General features: G+C 39.8%; 1 protein-coding gene across 2 annotated transcripts in view; it reads left to right on the top strand.

The window, feature by feature from the left end:
• Positions 1-14494, top strand: part of LOC141766373 (voltage-dependent calcium channel subunit alpha-2/delta-1) — an 83000-nt gene that overhangs the window by 706 nt on the left and 67800 nt on the right. For both annotated transcript variants that reach the window (XM_074633203.1, XM_074633202.1), the window contains exons 2-3: positions 12843-12924; positions 14277-14393. In XM_074633203.1, coding sequence (XP_074489304.1) covers positions 12843-12924; positions 14277-14393 — 199 coding nt within the window. The remainder of the gene's footprint in view (positions 1-12842; positions 12925-14276; positions 14394-14494) is intronic.

Here is a 14494-nt window from a genome sequence, read left to right on the forward strand (position 1 = left end):
TACATTCAGGATGTTTGCATTGATCACCTGAAGAGTCACCCAACCAGTCATAAATTGAAGGTATTCAATTCAATTCAATTCAATTCAAACTTTATTGCAGACTCAAGGTCCAGATAAGAAAAAAGAAAAAACAACAACAATACATTACATATAATACATTACAATACAGGAAGCACTATAAAAATCCATGATTAAAAGAAATTAAAAATATAAATGTTGCTTGTGGATGTCTGTCTGTGTGCCACTGTGAAGTTGTTGATGAGTTAAAGTGGCTTCGTCTGGTCCTGTTCCTTTATGGAAAATGACAAAAAGTTACCATTTTTCTGTGGCCCTTTACGAGTTTGTAGTTTATTCATTCCTCTGTTATAATAAAACAATGTTCTGCTGCTCAAATATGGCAAAAACAACACTATTATTCATTTAAATCAGAGGGATTAGACTTTTAAAAATGTTCCTTTGCATTTAGATGGCTAATTCCATACAAATCTTGAAATCTACTTTACATTCAGGATGTTTGCATTGCTCACCTGAAGAGTCACCCAACAGCATGTGTAGCCCAACCAGTCATTTTATGACCATTTAAATTGAAGGTATTCATTCAATTCAATTCAATTCAATTCAAACGTTATTGCAGACTCAAGGTCCAGATAAGAAAAAAGAAAAAACAACAATACATTACATATAATACATTACAATACAGATCCTGTTCCTTTATGGGAAATGACAAAAGTTACCATTGTCTGTGGTCCTTTACGAGTTTGTGGTTTATTCATTCCTCTGTAATAATAAAACAATGTTCTGCTGCCCAAATATGGCAAAAACAACGCTATTATTAATTTAAATCAGAGTGATTACACTTTTAAAAGTTCCTTTTTCATACAAGTTATCTTGAAATCTATAGTTTACATTCAGGATGTTTGCATTGTTCACCTGAAGAGTCACCCAACAGCATGTATGGCCCAACCAGTCATTTTGTGACAATTTAAATTGAAGGTATTCAATTCAATTCAATTCAATTCAATTCAATTCAATTCAATTCAATTCAATTCAATTCAGTTCAATTCAACAATGACACTTGTGTGGTTACTTGAAACATTATTGGTGTAACAAAATTAAAATATAATATTATGTCGTTATATTGTACTGGCAGGGGTCATTCTGCATAATGATGTATTTAACGTCTCTTAATTTAATCATATTTTGCTGATAATACTTTTGTTCTTTTAATCAACTAACATTGCGAAATTGTGAATGAACCGTGAATACAGTGTATTTCTTCTGAAATAATCTGCATACTTCTTCCGCCACTGTTTCTTCAATTCAATTCAAACTTTATTGCAGACTCGATGTCCAGATAAGAAAAAAGAAAAAACAACAACAATACATTACATATAATACATTACAATACAGGAAGCACTATAAAAAGTCATGATTAAAAGATATTAAAAATATTAATATTAATATAAATATATACATACATCAATGCCTTACATATAAAGAACTATACCAGTGCCTCCACAGCTGTGATTGGTACCGTGTAGTGCTAAATCTGATGTTAGACAACCGCAAGATTATGTCATTCTCAGAGTGATTTAGCCGGCATATCAATTTATATTTATATTTATATTCACATATAATTCCAAGTTTGAGTCATACAATAGAGGGAAAAATCCGCTTGTTGTGTTTTGCAACTATAAACAAAACTTTAACAGCATTAGATTAGATTTAACTGTTATTTGATTGTTAAACACCCATCAATCTGTTTGGGGGAAAATAGCAGATTTTAGTTCTATGTTTATAAATTTGGTGGGGATACACCTTTAGGCTACATCTATTAATGTAGATAACCACAATTAAATACTTATTTTATTTTTTATTTATTTAACCAGGACATTACTTAAGATACATTATCCAAAGTGGCAGTAAAATAATGAAAATGCACGTGTATTTGTTCAGTTACCTACTAAGTCTGCATGCTGTCACATTTAACACAATTTGCCTGTCAGTCATTTTTATTAGATTTTGACTTGATATATAAAGGTTTTGGTCACCAGACCAGACCCGAACATTGGCATCTGTCAAACATTTCTAATATTTTGTCCACCCCATTTATGACAGACTGAATATTAAAAATGCCTTTCAGCATAATGCAATACGACTCGATACGATACGATATGATACAATACGATACAACTTTATTGTCAGTGTAGCACCAACATAAAGTTACAGAGACACTCTTCCTGATATTCAAACCCCGAAGTTACATGTCAAAGAGCTACTGCTGTATCTGCTGAAGCAGGATATATAAATTTTTAATGGAAACCCTTTGGTATCGCCTACACACAATTAGTGACAGGAAAAATGCCTGTATTTGTGCGGCCAAATGGTGAAAGCAAAGAACTACTCAACAGCTAACAGACCTTTGTACTAAATCTACTGGCTGCTCAGTGTGAATGAGTGAGTGAGTGAGTTTATGAATATGTTTCAAAGTTAATTATATTAAGTGCAGCATGCAGGAAACATCTATTCACAAGGTATATACAATACATACAATATACCTTGTGAACTGTCCATTGTCATGTTCTCCATAGGTTGCAGCATGAAGACCTGGAATGGTTCTTTTGGATGCGAGTGCTAGAAATACTTACAGGCTCCAGCATCTGTTCTAAAGGCACATTACACTGGAAGCTGATACTGCTTTGGGTTTGCTATGGTGATGGTGACCATTCAATGTCACCATCTTTATATGTCCGTGGCCTTCGATCTTTCTGGATTGCTTGCTGAATTCAATTTCTATTAAAAGTAGAGGAGGTTGTGGAGGGCTCTCCTTTTGAATCCTCTGCAGAGGAAAATCTGCAGCCTAGATCCAGGTAGTCCTTTTTGTTCATCACTGTTACAGTTCAAACAAACAAACACACACAAGAAAGATAATCCTTCTTGCAAACAAATATTCCCTAGTTTACTGTTGAGCACATCAATGCAAAATAACAAGTACATACTGTATAAGTAAATAGAAATATAATCAGTAATGATTGTATCCAAGTTTGTCTTCTAAGTTGTTGACCTGTCCATCTGCATTGCTAGATACCACATAGGGATATGAGAGGAATATATCTAAACAGGGCTGTAACAGCCTATATCTGTAGGAAAAGTTGTTTTTGTTCGGAGTGTGAATGATGATGAGATGCAATCGGGTGTTTGAACATAGACAAAATGAGCCAAAAGAAATGAAAATGGAATGGCTCCATTCATCAAATATTTACACCGATCACATGGATAGAGGGAAAAATACTTGTAGCCTCAGTGCAAAATAAGGAATTATGACAAGTAATTCCCCAATAAAGTTGGATGAAAAAAAATTCCGTAATGCAAATTAAACTGAAAGTAATTTAGTTTAATAAAGAAGGGGAACTGAGAGATTAAGATAATTAAGTCATAAACAAGGTGTAGAATTGAAGGCAAACAGTGGGTATTAAACTAATTAAGAAAGAACACATATTGTGGCTTTAGTTTCAGCTCTTTTGTTCAACTGGACTATGCACGCTCTGTAATAGACCGGAAACTGTCAAGCATGCTCTTATAGAGTGCAACAAATATGACAAAGAAAGCTATCAGGGAATTGCTATCAGGAGTAGATGATGGAAATATTACAATGGGGAATCTGCTAGGAAAGACATCTAAGAAAGTACACAATCTTCTAATTAATTACTTAAGGGCAACAGGAATAATGGAGAGAATTTAATTATTAATAATAATAATAATAATAATAATAATAATAATAATAATAATAATAATAATTATTATTGTTGTTTTTTGTTTTTGTTCAATTATTTTATTTTTTATTTATATTTATTTATTTTTATTTTATTTTATTTATTTTTTTCCCTGCCAATCTACTGCTCCACACTCCAGTCCAGTCACCTCTAAAATGGTTTGCCAACCGCCAATTAACACCAAAGAAGAAGAAGAAGAAGCTCTTTTGTTTGATTGGTCGCTGTAGGTGTCAGTCAGTGACACCTGTGTGCTCATTGGTCGGAGGTCATTGAGCTTGGACCCAGCGTTGGATTCAAGGTCAGACAGACCCCCACGATGACCGGGGAAGCTGTGTTGGTCCTCAGATGAAGACGCCTGTTGGGCCGTTTAAATAGTAGTGATGTGTCGTTACGAACGAGCTGGTTCTTTGAGCCGGCTCTTTTAAGTGAACGGTAAGAGCCGGCTCCCGTCCGAGAGCCGTTTTTTTCTTTTTTCTTTAATTAATTCAAGGCAGAATGATAGGATGATCTTCTCCGCGCCACGGGCACTCCATGCACTGACTGTGACTGAATGTTGTGTTAATAACGTCCGTGCGACCAATCAGGTGATGACAGACAAGGATCATACCTTCAAGCAGGGAGGGGCGGGGGTGCGCGGCGCGCTGACGGTCTACAGGTACAGAACAGGAGGGAGAGGAGGAGAGAAAGAGAGAGAGGAGTGCGGTGCGCAAATAGCAGACAAGATGAGTGACAGTCGGAAACGAAGCAGCATGTAAAGTTACGGTATTCAGGAAATTATAAGGTTTTGTATAATTAAATTTAATAATTTAAGTGATATATGTGCATACATACTAATCATTGGTCAAAACAGCGCTAAATTTGGCTGAAATATAAAAGGCAAGTGGTAAACGAAGAGCCGTTTGGGAGCCGAAAGAGCCGGCTCTTCTTGGTGAGCTGAGCCAAATGATCTGGCTCACTAAAAAGAGCCTGAATTCCCATCACTAAAATGAAGACACCTGTTGGGCCATTTAGATCATGGAGGTTTAGATGCTACGAGCTTAACGCCATTTTCTGACCGGAAGTGACTGTTGGTGTTTCGTTCTGAAGAGGATTTCACCTTCGCTGCCCTCTGGTTTCAGCTTTCAGACCACTTTCTCCAGGACTTTCGCTGAACTGTGAGTGGGACTTTCTGTGCTTTTGCTCTGTTGAGAATAACGATTGTAAGCAACCCCCCAGGCCTGCAACTTTTATTATTTGTGTGTGTGTGTGTGTGTGTGCGTGCGTGTGGGCCCACTATCAGGTTAGTTTGCTATAGAAAAGTAACATTAGTGGTGAAAGGGATGAGGAATAGGGATTTTGCCTGTGTGTTGTATAGGGATGTCACGGTACCAGAAATCTAGTAGTCGATACCAATACCAGTGAATTTACATGATTCTCGATACCAATTCGATACCACAGTAAAAAAACAAAAAAAACAATAAATCCCATGCAATTCAACACGCACTCCTTTATTAAAACATTTGGACATTACAAAAAACAGAGGCATGTAGCCTTTAAGTAATAAATAAAAAGAAACGTCTATTAACATTGCGAAACAGAACAGTGGCCTTCAAGTATTTAAAACAAACCATATTGTCTGGATGTCTGTCTTTGAGGTGCTTTGCTAAATTGGAAGTATTTCCTCCCTTGGAAAGAAAAGTACGACGGCATCGTTACTGCACTGCATACTGTTTTTTGAAAATCGATTATTACTCATTGTAAATCCGCCACGAACGTAAAGTACTTCCATACCCGACTCTTGCTATTTGTTTTCTCAACGAGATGAGGCGGAGGTATCGCTGCAGCAGGTGCCATCTTTCACGTCTTGTGTTGTTGTTTTTTCCCGTGCTGTTACGGCGTTCTTCTTCTTCCTTCATTTCATTTCATTTCATGTAAGCGTATACTGCCCCCATTAGATCCGGAAGAATCGCATCTCCAGTACCTCCGCTCCAGTAAAACGAGTACCGTCACATTTTTTGAATTTCGGTACGGAGTTGGTACCGATGTATCGGTTCTCGTGACATCCCTAGTGTTGTAATATTTTGGTATAAGCCAATTCCATTTTTGCATTTATATATATCGCCTTTCTAGTCTACTGACCACTCGAAGCGCTTTACGCTACATGTCAACATCCACCGTTCATACTCTGATGGCAGAGGCTACCGCATTGTTGCCAACCTTGAGACCTCAAAAATGGGGAGAAATTAAAGCAGGGCTCTGGAGGTTTCAGAGACTTTGTTTCCTGCATTCTGGTGACTTTTAGAGAATACAAATAGCAAAATAATAAGTACACTGCAACAGCATTTTTAATCTTAAATACTTTTAATTTTACTTTTAATAAACAGGAAAGAATACAGAACAATTTGCCTCTCTGGCGTGAACTAATCATCAGTTTTTATTCATTCATTCATATTTTTTTTTGCCCCTGCTTGAGTTTTTCTTTTTCTCAGTTTTCTCTCACTATCTCTCACTCACTGTAGGCACTTTCAGGCACAACCTGACAACGATACTGCTGCGCTGTGAAACCTGTTACCGCGCGTTGTGATGTGCGACGAGTGCAGCTCAAACCGAGTTGTGTCGTGAGGGTTGGCAACTATGAGCTACTATCATACAAGGAGCAGGTTGGCACCTTGTATATCAGGATCTAATCATTCACACACACTCGCACACCGATGGCACAGCCTTTGGAAGCAATTTGGGATTTAGTATCTTGCCTAAGGAGATACTAAATTGTAATTCCCCTTCTTTCCAAATACTTGTCTGGGTTCAGTTATTTAAAACAGAGCATTGTCAACTTTAATGCATCCACTGCTAAGTTTGACAGTTTCTTTGTTTAGTTGTTGGGTATTTTAAGTTTCACCCAAATCAGGTAAACCTTCATGGTAGCTACTTTAGGAAACCGCTGAACCCAGACACCCCGTCATTTCAGTCTAAAGATAGTTACAGCAACTTAGGTGTTATATTGAGTGTTGAAGCGCTACATACTGATTATGTAAAGGTAGTTTTACAAACTGTAACCAGCTGGGTTTGTGTCTCTTTACGATCCTAAATAGCTCTGTTGTTCCAGTAGCTACTCTGGAGACAAAACATTTTGCACTACAATAGACGTCTAGAGCAACATTTCAAAGTGAAAAAAAACAAACAATAATGGGACATACACCAGATCATGTGGGATTTTTTGGAGTTTGTAACAATGAAGTCATGTTGGCTGTGCCAGAAATATTTCAGAATCAGATCAGGCCCACATGCATTGCAAATCCAAGGCGATAATTGTTGTAAGAAAGACAGAGGGTGCCGGGCTGGTCAGAGCTTGATCCATAAACCCTCCACTGCACATCAAGGTACTTTTTAGGCTGTAAAAGGACTGAATTGGCCACTTGGGTGTTGGAGTGTGTAGGCTACAGAGTGTGAGCAGAGCACCGCGGGTTGTTTTGGTGCATCACTGTTGGTGTTTCCATGCCTCATTCCACTTTGCTGTCTGGACTTCTGTCTTTGCCTCTGTAATGATGTGTAATTAGACTGTAGTTTAGCACAGCCGCCCACTGAGATACACACGATGGGCCAGCTCATTACTCTATCTAGTGCCAAAGTGATGACATCACAACATCTGTCTCTCTCTTTCTTGTATTGTCTCTCTGCCTCTCTTTCTCTTTTGCTCTCATTTGCTCTTCCTGTGTCTGAAAAACAATGTAGGGCAGAGTCTGACCCAGTTGCCATTTGTATGTGCGTTTGTGTGTGTGTGTTTAATTATCCAGCGTTGTACCAGAGGCTGCAGTAATCAAAGCCCAGCAACCAGAGCAGAAAACAGCTACCTCAGCTCAACAACAATTTACTTTATTACTGTTTAGGCATCTCTGAATCACCATGTTATGTTAGCCATTGAAAAGAGCTTACATTATACGTGTGATAAGATAATAATCAAGGTACTCTTTGTCTATTTGTGTACGTATGGAAAGAGCTGAAATGAGATCCATTACATGCAGGAGGTGATCTGACTTTACATAGATCAACCATGACAGGCTGAGAGCAAGCCTCACCTTATGGCATTTATGAAGCATCGCCATTAAACTAGGTTGGGACCTGAAGGGATGGTTGGAAAGGAGTGATTTAAAGATGAGGAGTTAATGTGCAGAGGATTTCCGTGCCTATGGATAATACATCTGACCGTTTAAGGTCAATTTAACAAGGGGATTTGACTGCAAATATTCATATAAAGCAACAGGCGTACGGCTTTGGGGAGTAGTAGCATAACTTTCTATTTTATGGTCCGTTACTGTATATAATGAGCCAAGTCAGTGCTTTACAGTCAAGACTTCTTTGTCTGCACATTGCAGTGTTTGGTATTTACACACACAGACAGAGCAAATACACATACAAGGGATTTAGTATTGGGATGAGCTATTCTGCAGCTGAGACCCTCCAAGATATGCTAAATAGATTTTGGATAAAAAAGTCCATGTCATCCATATTGGACGTGCAGAAGAACACATTGGCCACAGACTGCACCACAGCCTGGGTTGTCTCATCCATTTGTCAGCACCTGGGAGTTTTTGTTATAGAGATTTGCACTGGTAGCAGTAGATTTCACAGCTAAACTCTGGAGAGACGGCCCTCTGCTTCTCTGAATGTCAAGTCCCTGGAAGCACAAACTCACACACTCACAAACACATAAACTCTAACTCACAATTGACTTGTCAATACTTGAGGCTTTGAGAGCTTAGGGGTCCAAGGTCCACTATAATACCTTACAATCAGTTTGCTGTTGGTAGATTTGGGGACAAGGAAGGGTGGGGCAGAGGAGAGGAGAGAAGAGGATCAAGAGAATTTAAGAGGAGAGATGAGAGTGAAAGAGGCGAGAAGAGAGTGCTGGCAGTTTCTCAACATCTCATGCATAGTTGTAGTTAGTATATCTACTGTAGCAAGAGTCATAAAGAATTTGATTTATTGTAAGGAATCTGACTGGTTGTGTTGCTCTCAAATGCACATTGGATATACATACAGTACCTGTATCCCCGGCAGAATTAGAGAACCCCATAAATTAACAGATTACTGTAAGCAAAAGTTACCGTATTATGCATCCGTATGTGGTGATTTTTGAAAAATAATCGACTAACTCACAGTGATTATTGAATAGTGTTTTTGCTTGGAATGCACATCCCTACTTGTGACAACACCGGTGTTACTGTTTACGCCGGACATTTTACAAGAAAAGATGATGCTTAATATATGTGGATCGCTTACTTTGATCTTGAACGTTGGATGGTTGTGTGTCTGGCCTATCCGGTTGAGCTTTCACTGCGGGGCCGCAGGTTTCCACCTGGCGCCATTGTGTCGTACACTGGCTATGACCTCTCCATCCTCTACACGGCTTCATACACGGCGGGGGGGTTTTGCGGCAATTTTCAAAAATAATCGCCTAATTTCCAGTGATTTTCGAATAGTATTTTTGCTTGGAATGTACATCCCTAATCTCTATAGAAAAAAGCAAAACAACGGTGGGGGCGGTGGGCAAATAATGTAATCGGGGAATGCTCGAACACTGCCTAACACTGGTAACGCCGACTACCAACTATCTGTGACACAATAAGTCACACAGATATTTAAAACATTCTCTCTACTAGGTCTGTTTAGTTATTATTTTGGAGCTTTTGATCATATCAAATAATCTTCATCAGCAGATCAAACTTTCCATAATGAACTTCACCATTTAAGGCTTTTAAGCCAACATGCATGAGAAGAAATGAAAAGTTGAATATCTACAAGTCCATGACAAAAGGGCACACTCACTCTGCTGATGAAGATCATGTGATATGATCAAAAAGCTCCAGAACTGCTACTAAACTGCTTCTAAAATACAGTATCATCAAACAGTATTCTCCATTCTTTTTTCTCCAATCTTTAAGAACTGAAAAACAAATCTCGTGCTGCTTTTATGGCTGCGGATCACCTGGTTGATTCCAGCTCCACTGGTCCCTTTGCACCGGAGCAGTACCCAGACACCATTTGTTGGCTCTAAATCACCCAAACATACAGTAGAGTAGCTGGACATCTAAGTCAGTTTTCCTTCACATAGCCGTAAAGCTCTACCAAGCCTGGGTCTACAGTGTCGCCCACATCTCTAAAACATCTGTTTTTGGGAATATAGCTTCTGAATTATGTCTGACCCTGCTCTAATATCTCCACCTAGCCTCTCTTTTCCTAAACAATTTCACACTGTGCTATCCCCCCTGGTATTCCGGCTCTTGCAAAGTGTCTCATCTTTCTTGTATTTTCCCCTTCCACTGTGGATTTTGTGTCCTTGATGCATCTTTCCCATATATTTTCTGGCTTCTTGATCTTTTGTACCTTTCTCTTTTTGTTTGCATCTCATCACCTCCCTCAGCTGTTTTGAGCGTTGATGTTTTGCACACATGCTGTAACTCGCATGATACACCGCCGAACTGCCAATTCTTGAGGGATATTTTCTGGGTGTGCATATCTGTTTTTCTATGTTTATCTCAGTGTGTATATGTGATATGTCTCTTTGCCATTGGGGAGGATCGCAGCTGAGTCCGTGCTAGTGTGAACGCATGGCAATGAGAGCATCTGTATCCCATGCCAACCTAATATCATTCTCATACAATATTAATGGCACTGTCTCAGTGTGCCTGTGTGTGTGTGTGTGTGTGTGTGCATGGCAGTGTATATGGTGAATTAATGCATCCACATGCACACAAGTATTTTGCTCCTGCAAGCCTCTCATAACAGGTGCGCCTCTAGATGAGTCCGATAATTCTTAGAAGTCACCGTGTCACTTAAAGGTCACCTATTATGCAAAATGCACTTTTCCATGTCTTTTAAACATCAATATCTGTCCCCAGTGTGTCTACAGGCCACCATAGTATCATAAAAGACCATCCTCTCTCTTTTTCTCCTCCTCCGTTTGTCCGGAAATGGGTGCAGAAAAAAAATTCGCTTTTTTCCTTGTATCCTGACGTCATTAGAGAATGCAAGTCACGTGAGGGTTTCCTGGTCGAACCAGAGAGAACCTTCAGTAGCTGACCCCGCCCCACAGCGCGTCACTGTCTCTCCTCCTCAACCGAACTTGAGCAAAGTAGCTCCTACAGTTAGTCTGCAAGAACCAGCAGAACAGGCTTCATGTACTCCCATCATCTAAATATAACATGTTCTTTCACAAAGGCTTTATGTAATTACACTGTTTAAACAGATGATATTTATATATTATATATATTTGATGTCATGCATGTAGCAGAGTACAGGTAGTAAATAGTGACTTGTAAGCAACACAACACATTTCTGTTTCACAGTCAAACTTTATTTGAGTAGACAGATGACAATATTAATTATTCACAGCATTTGTAATCATCTCACCTGTTAGTTAGTTATGTTAACATGGTACAGGAGAAAGTCTTCAGCTCTGGTAAACTATGGTAAGCTAAGCTCCGGTGGTCTGTAGTCATGGTAACACAGAGACAGCTACTACTGTAAATAATATACCATTACTCTGATCTTCCATACATTTATCTTTTAGCAGAAATAATGAACTGACTACTGTTTCACATCTTCTATTTTCCACCCTGATGGTCGCTGTGTTTACACACCGTGTCATAGCGGTAGCATGTAGCTAACCCGTTAGCATGTAGCTACATGCTAACGGGTTAGCTACATGCTACCGGGTTAGCTCTGTATCTCCCATCTGCTCTCAGCTGTCTGCTCTCCTCTGGGATGATTCTGTCGGTCATTTCTCACAGATGGATCTGTAAAGACAGACGTAAAACAGAGTGTATGTTTACGGTTTACAGAGTTGATGCATGAGGTAAACACTGAGCTAACTAACAGAGATATAAATAGTATTATTTACCTGAGAGAAACCGTCAGGAAAACCTGGAATCTGGACCGCAGATGTTGATCATGTGTCGCCGATTTCTGATCAGATTCCTCCGGTAACGTGCGCTGGGTGAAGTTTCTGGTTTATAAACTTTAAAGTGGTTTATAAACTTTATTCTAGCTGCTATCTCTCCACTCGTCTCTCTCTCTCTCTCTCTCTCTCTCTCTCTCTCTCTCTCTCTCTCTCTCTCTCTCTCTCTCTCTCTCTCTCTCTCTCTCTCTCTCTCTCTCTCTCTCTCTCTCTCTCTCGAGAGAGAGAGAGAGAGAGAGAGAGAGAGAGAGAGAGAGCTTCTCCGGGAGGGAGGGGGAGGGTGACGCTGTTGTTGAGGACGTTTGATTGACAGAAAACGCTGACCAATCAGAGCAGAGTGGGAGGAGACAGAGGCTACAGACACAGAAATCAGCACTTTTGGAAATGGGCTGAAACAGAGGTTATAGAGACATGCTGGAATGCATGATCTGATTGTTTTTTTGAAAAAAAAACTTCAGAGACATGGTTTGGAGGTGTCTGAGACCTATAATAACTAGTTTAAATGGAGTATAATATGTGACCTTTAATGCATAATGTCTAGGGTCTTTGACATTCTCCTCTCGTCTATCTCTATCGACGGCCACTGTGGAGGCGGGACGCACAGTGATTTACTATGTCAGTATATTGTAATGCATGCTGTGAGCTTATTGTGGTTTGACAAGATGATTGGAGGAGTACGAGAGGAAGGTATAATCCAGTGTGTGCCACCAGCAGGCTGGACCTGATTTCCCCGGAGCTCTTTGATATACAGAGAAGCACGTCGGTCCTGGCCACCTCCCACCTCTCGCCTGTCCACTCGCATTTCTGTCATCGGTCACAACACTGGCTGACACTTCGCTGATTGGTTGACTTCATGTTTGAACTCTCAGAAAGCAATCGTATTGGTTGACACCCAATGACACGTGTTTGATTAGATGCCATTGTATTTGTTCCCGGAGATTTGATTGGTTGGCTTTTTTGCTTGACCCATCAGAGTGATTCTCTTTGGCCTTGTTTGTCCAGGTGGTCTTGTTAGATGATAGATGTAAGATAACTTGATTGTTGACAGTTTAATTGCACTGTGAAATGTTTGTGATGTCTCTTCTAAACTGGTTGCGATTAAGATTGGTTGTGTGCATTGCTTTGTCCCATAGGATTAAAGAATGGGTTGATCAGATGCAGAAAGAGCTTGTCACCCTGGCAGACACGGCCACAGCTGGGAAGAGCCTCACTCAGGTATAAACACCCACATGCTACACACACATGCATAAAGAGTAGGGGTGGAACGGTTCACAAAATTCACGATTCGGTTCAGAGCATATCTATGATTTAGGGATTGCCTCCACACGGCTCTCAACCAGGGTTTACGTTAGCTGGCATATGCCGGCTTTTAGCCGCTATCACGTGTAGTTGCGCGGCAGATTAAATTAGCAATTGCCAAAATGTCCATTGGGAAATATGCCAAATTAATTAATTAATTAATTAATAGCATATTTAATAGCCTAATATTGTAAGATATGTTGCCAAGACAACTTAAAAATAAACTTATATTATAGAAAAGTTTAAATCCTCTGCTCCGCTGTGATTCTAATCCAATTAATTTTTTGTCAAATTCAGCGAATATCTCCTCGCGGTCCGCTGGCTGTCCGTTCTGTGTGTGAAAAAAGACGGTCTTCTTACACAGCCGGCAGACTGTGTAAATGCGAAAGTGGCTCAGACCAAGCCACTGTAATGATGATATCTAAATTATAATTACGTCTATGTTTCTTCAATAAATTTTGACTTTTGGACTTTGGACGGAGACAGTTACCGAAACGATGAGCAGTGGGGCGCCGCGCTCACTTTGAGTGTGTGCATGCTTGAGGAAGAGACAGAGAGAGGAGAAGAGAAGGTGGACTATTGCAGCAATATTTCTGTAAAGTAATAATAATAGTTTGAATGTCAATATGAATGAAGCTTCAAGCTATTCGGTATGCTACAGCCCTACGAGTCACACTATTTTGAATTTGACAAACGTTGAATTCGGACCGACCAGCCTATTATTTAATTTTTTAGACCACTTCTTTATTTAACTTATTTTCAAGTTATGTCAAATGTAGGCTACTATATGGCTATTTAAAACACATGTCCAGTATTTGTTCTATATGGCTGGAATTATTGCTAACAGCACGAACGGTGCAAACAACGGCAACAGCGCTGACAGACAGTGTTTACCTGGGATGTGGGTCGGGATGGCGTTATCAATGGTAACCGCAGTAAGAGCCCAGTGCATAGCAGCGGCAATTAGCTAGCCAGTGGAGCACACACACTGTGACTCACATGCACTCACAAGCACTAACATGCACACACGGCCAGACCAGCTATGTAAACAAAGCGCAAAGAAGCTTGAATTACAACACACACAGAGGAAGCGTGACTTTATTCTCTGCTCAGGACGCTATTACTCCTGTATATCTTTGCATAGCATACAGTTGTTTGCTGCTATATTAATGCTCTGAATATCGAATTTAGCACCTCTAACACTGCTGGGGACATCATCAAATACGTGTGTGATTTTACCCGCTCACTACTCTACTCTTTCTGTCTAGATTTTTCTGAGAAACCAACACCTGTACACTGTGGAGCAAAACGACGCAGAGGAGCTGGTGGCCAGAGCAGCCAGGAAAATTGAACAGCTGCTGCGGAAGAGGTCTGCTGCCTTGGAGGTACGATTCACTCCACTTAGAGGAACCAACTGTCAGTTTGTAATCTGGGTTTTAAAGCTGTACAGGATGAGATCTTAATTAACCAGCGCTACGAAAAGAAG

The sequence above is a fragment of the Sebastes fasciatus genome, chromosome 4, assembly GCF_043250625.1.
Source record: "Sebastes fasciatus isolate fSebFas1 chromosome 4, fSebFas1.pri, whole genome shotgun sequence".
Classification (NCBI taxonomy): domain Eukaryota; kingdom Metazoa; phylum Chordata; class Actinopteri; order Perciformes; family Sebastidae; genus Sebastes; species Sebastes fasciatus.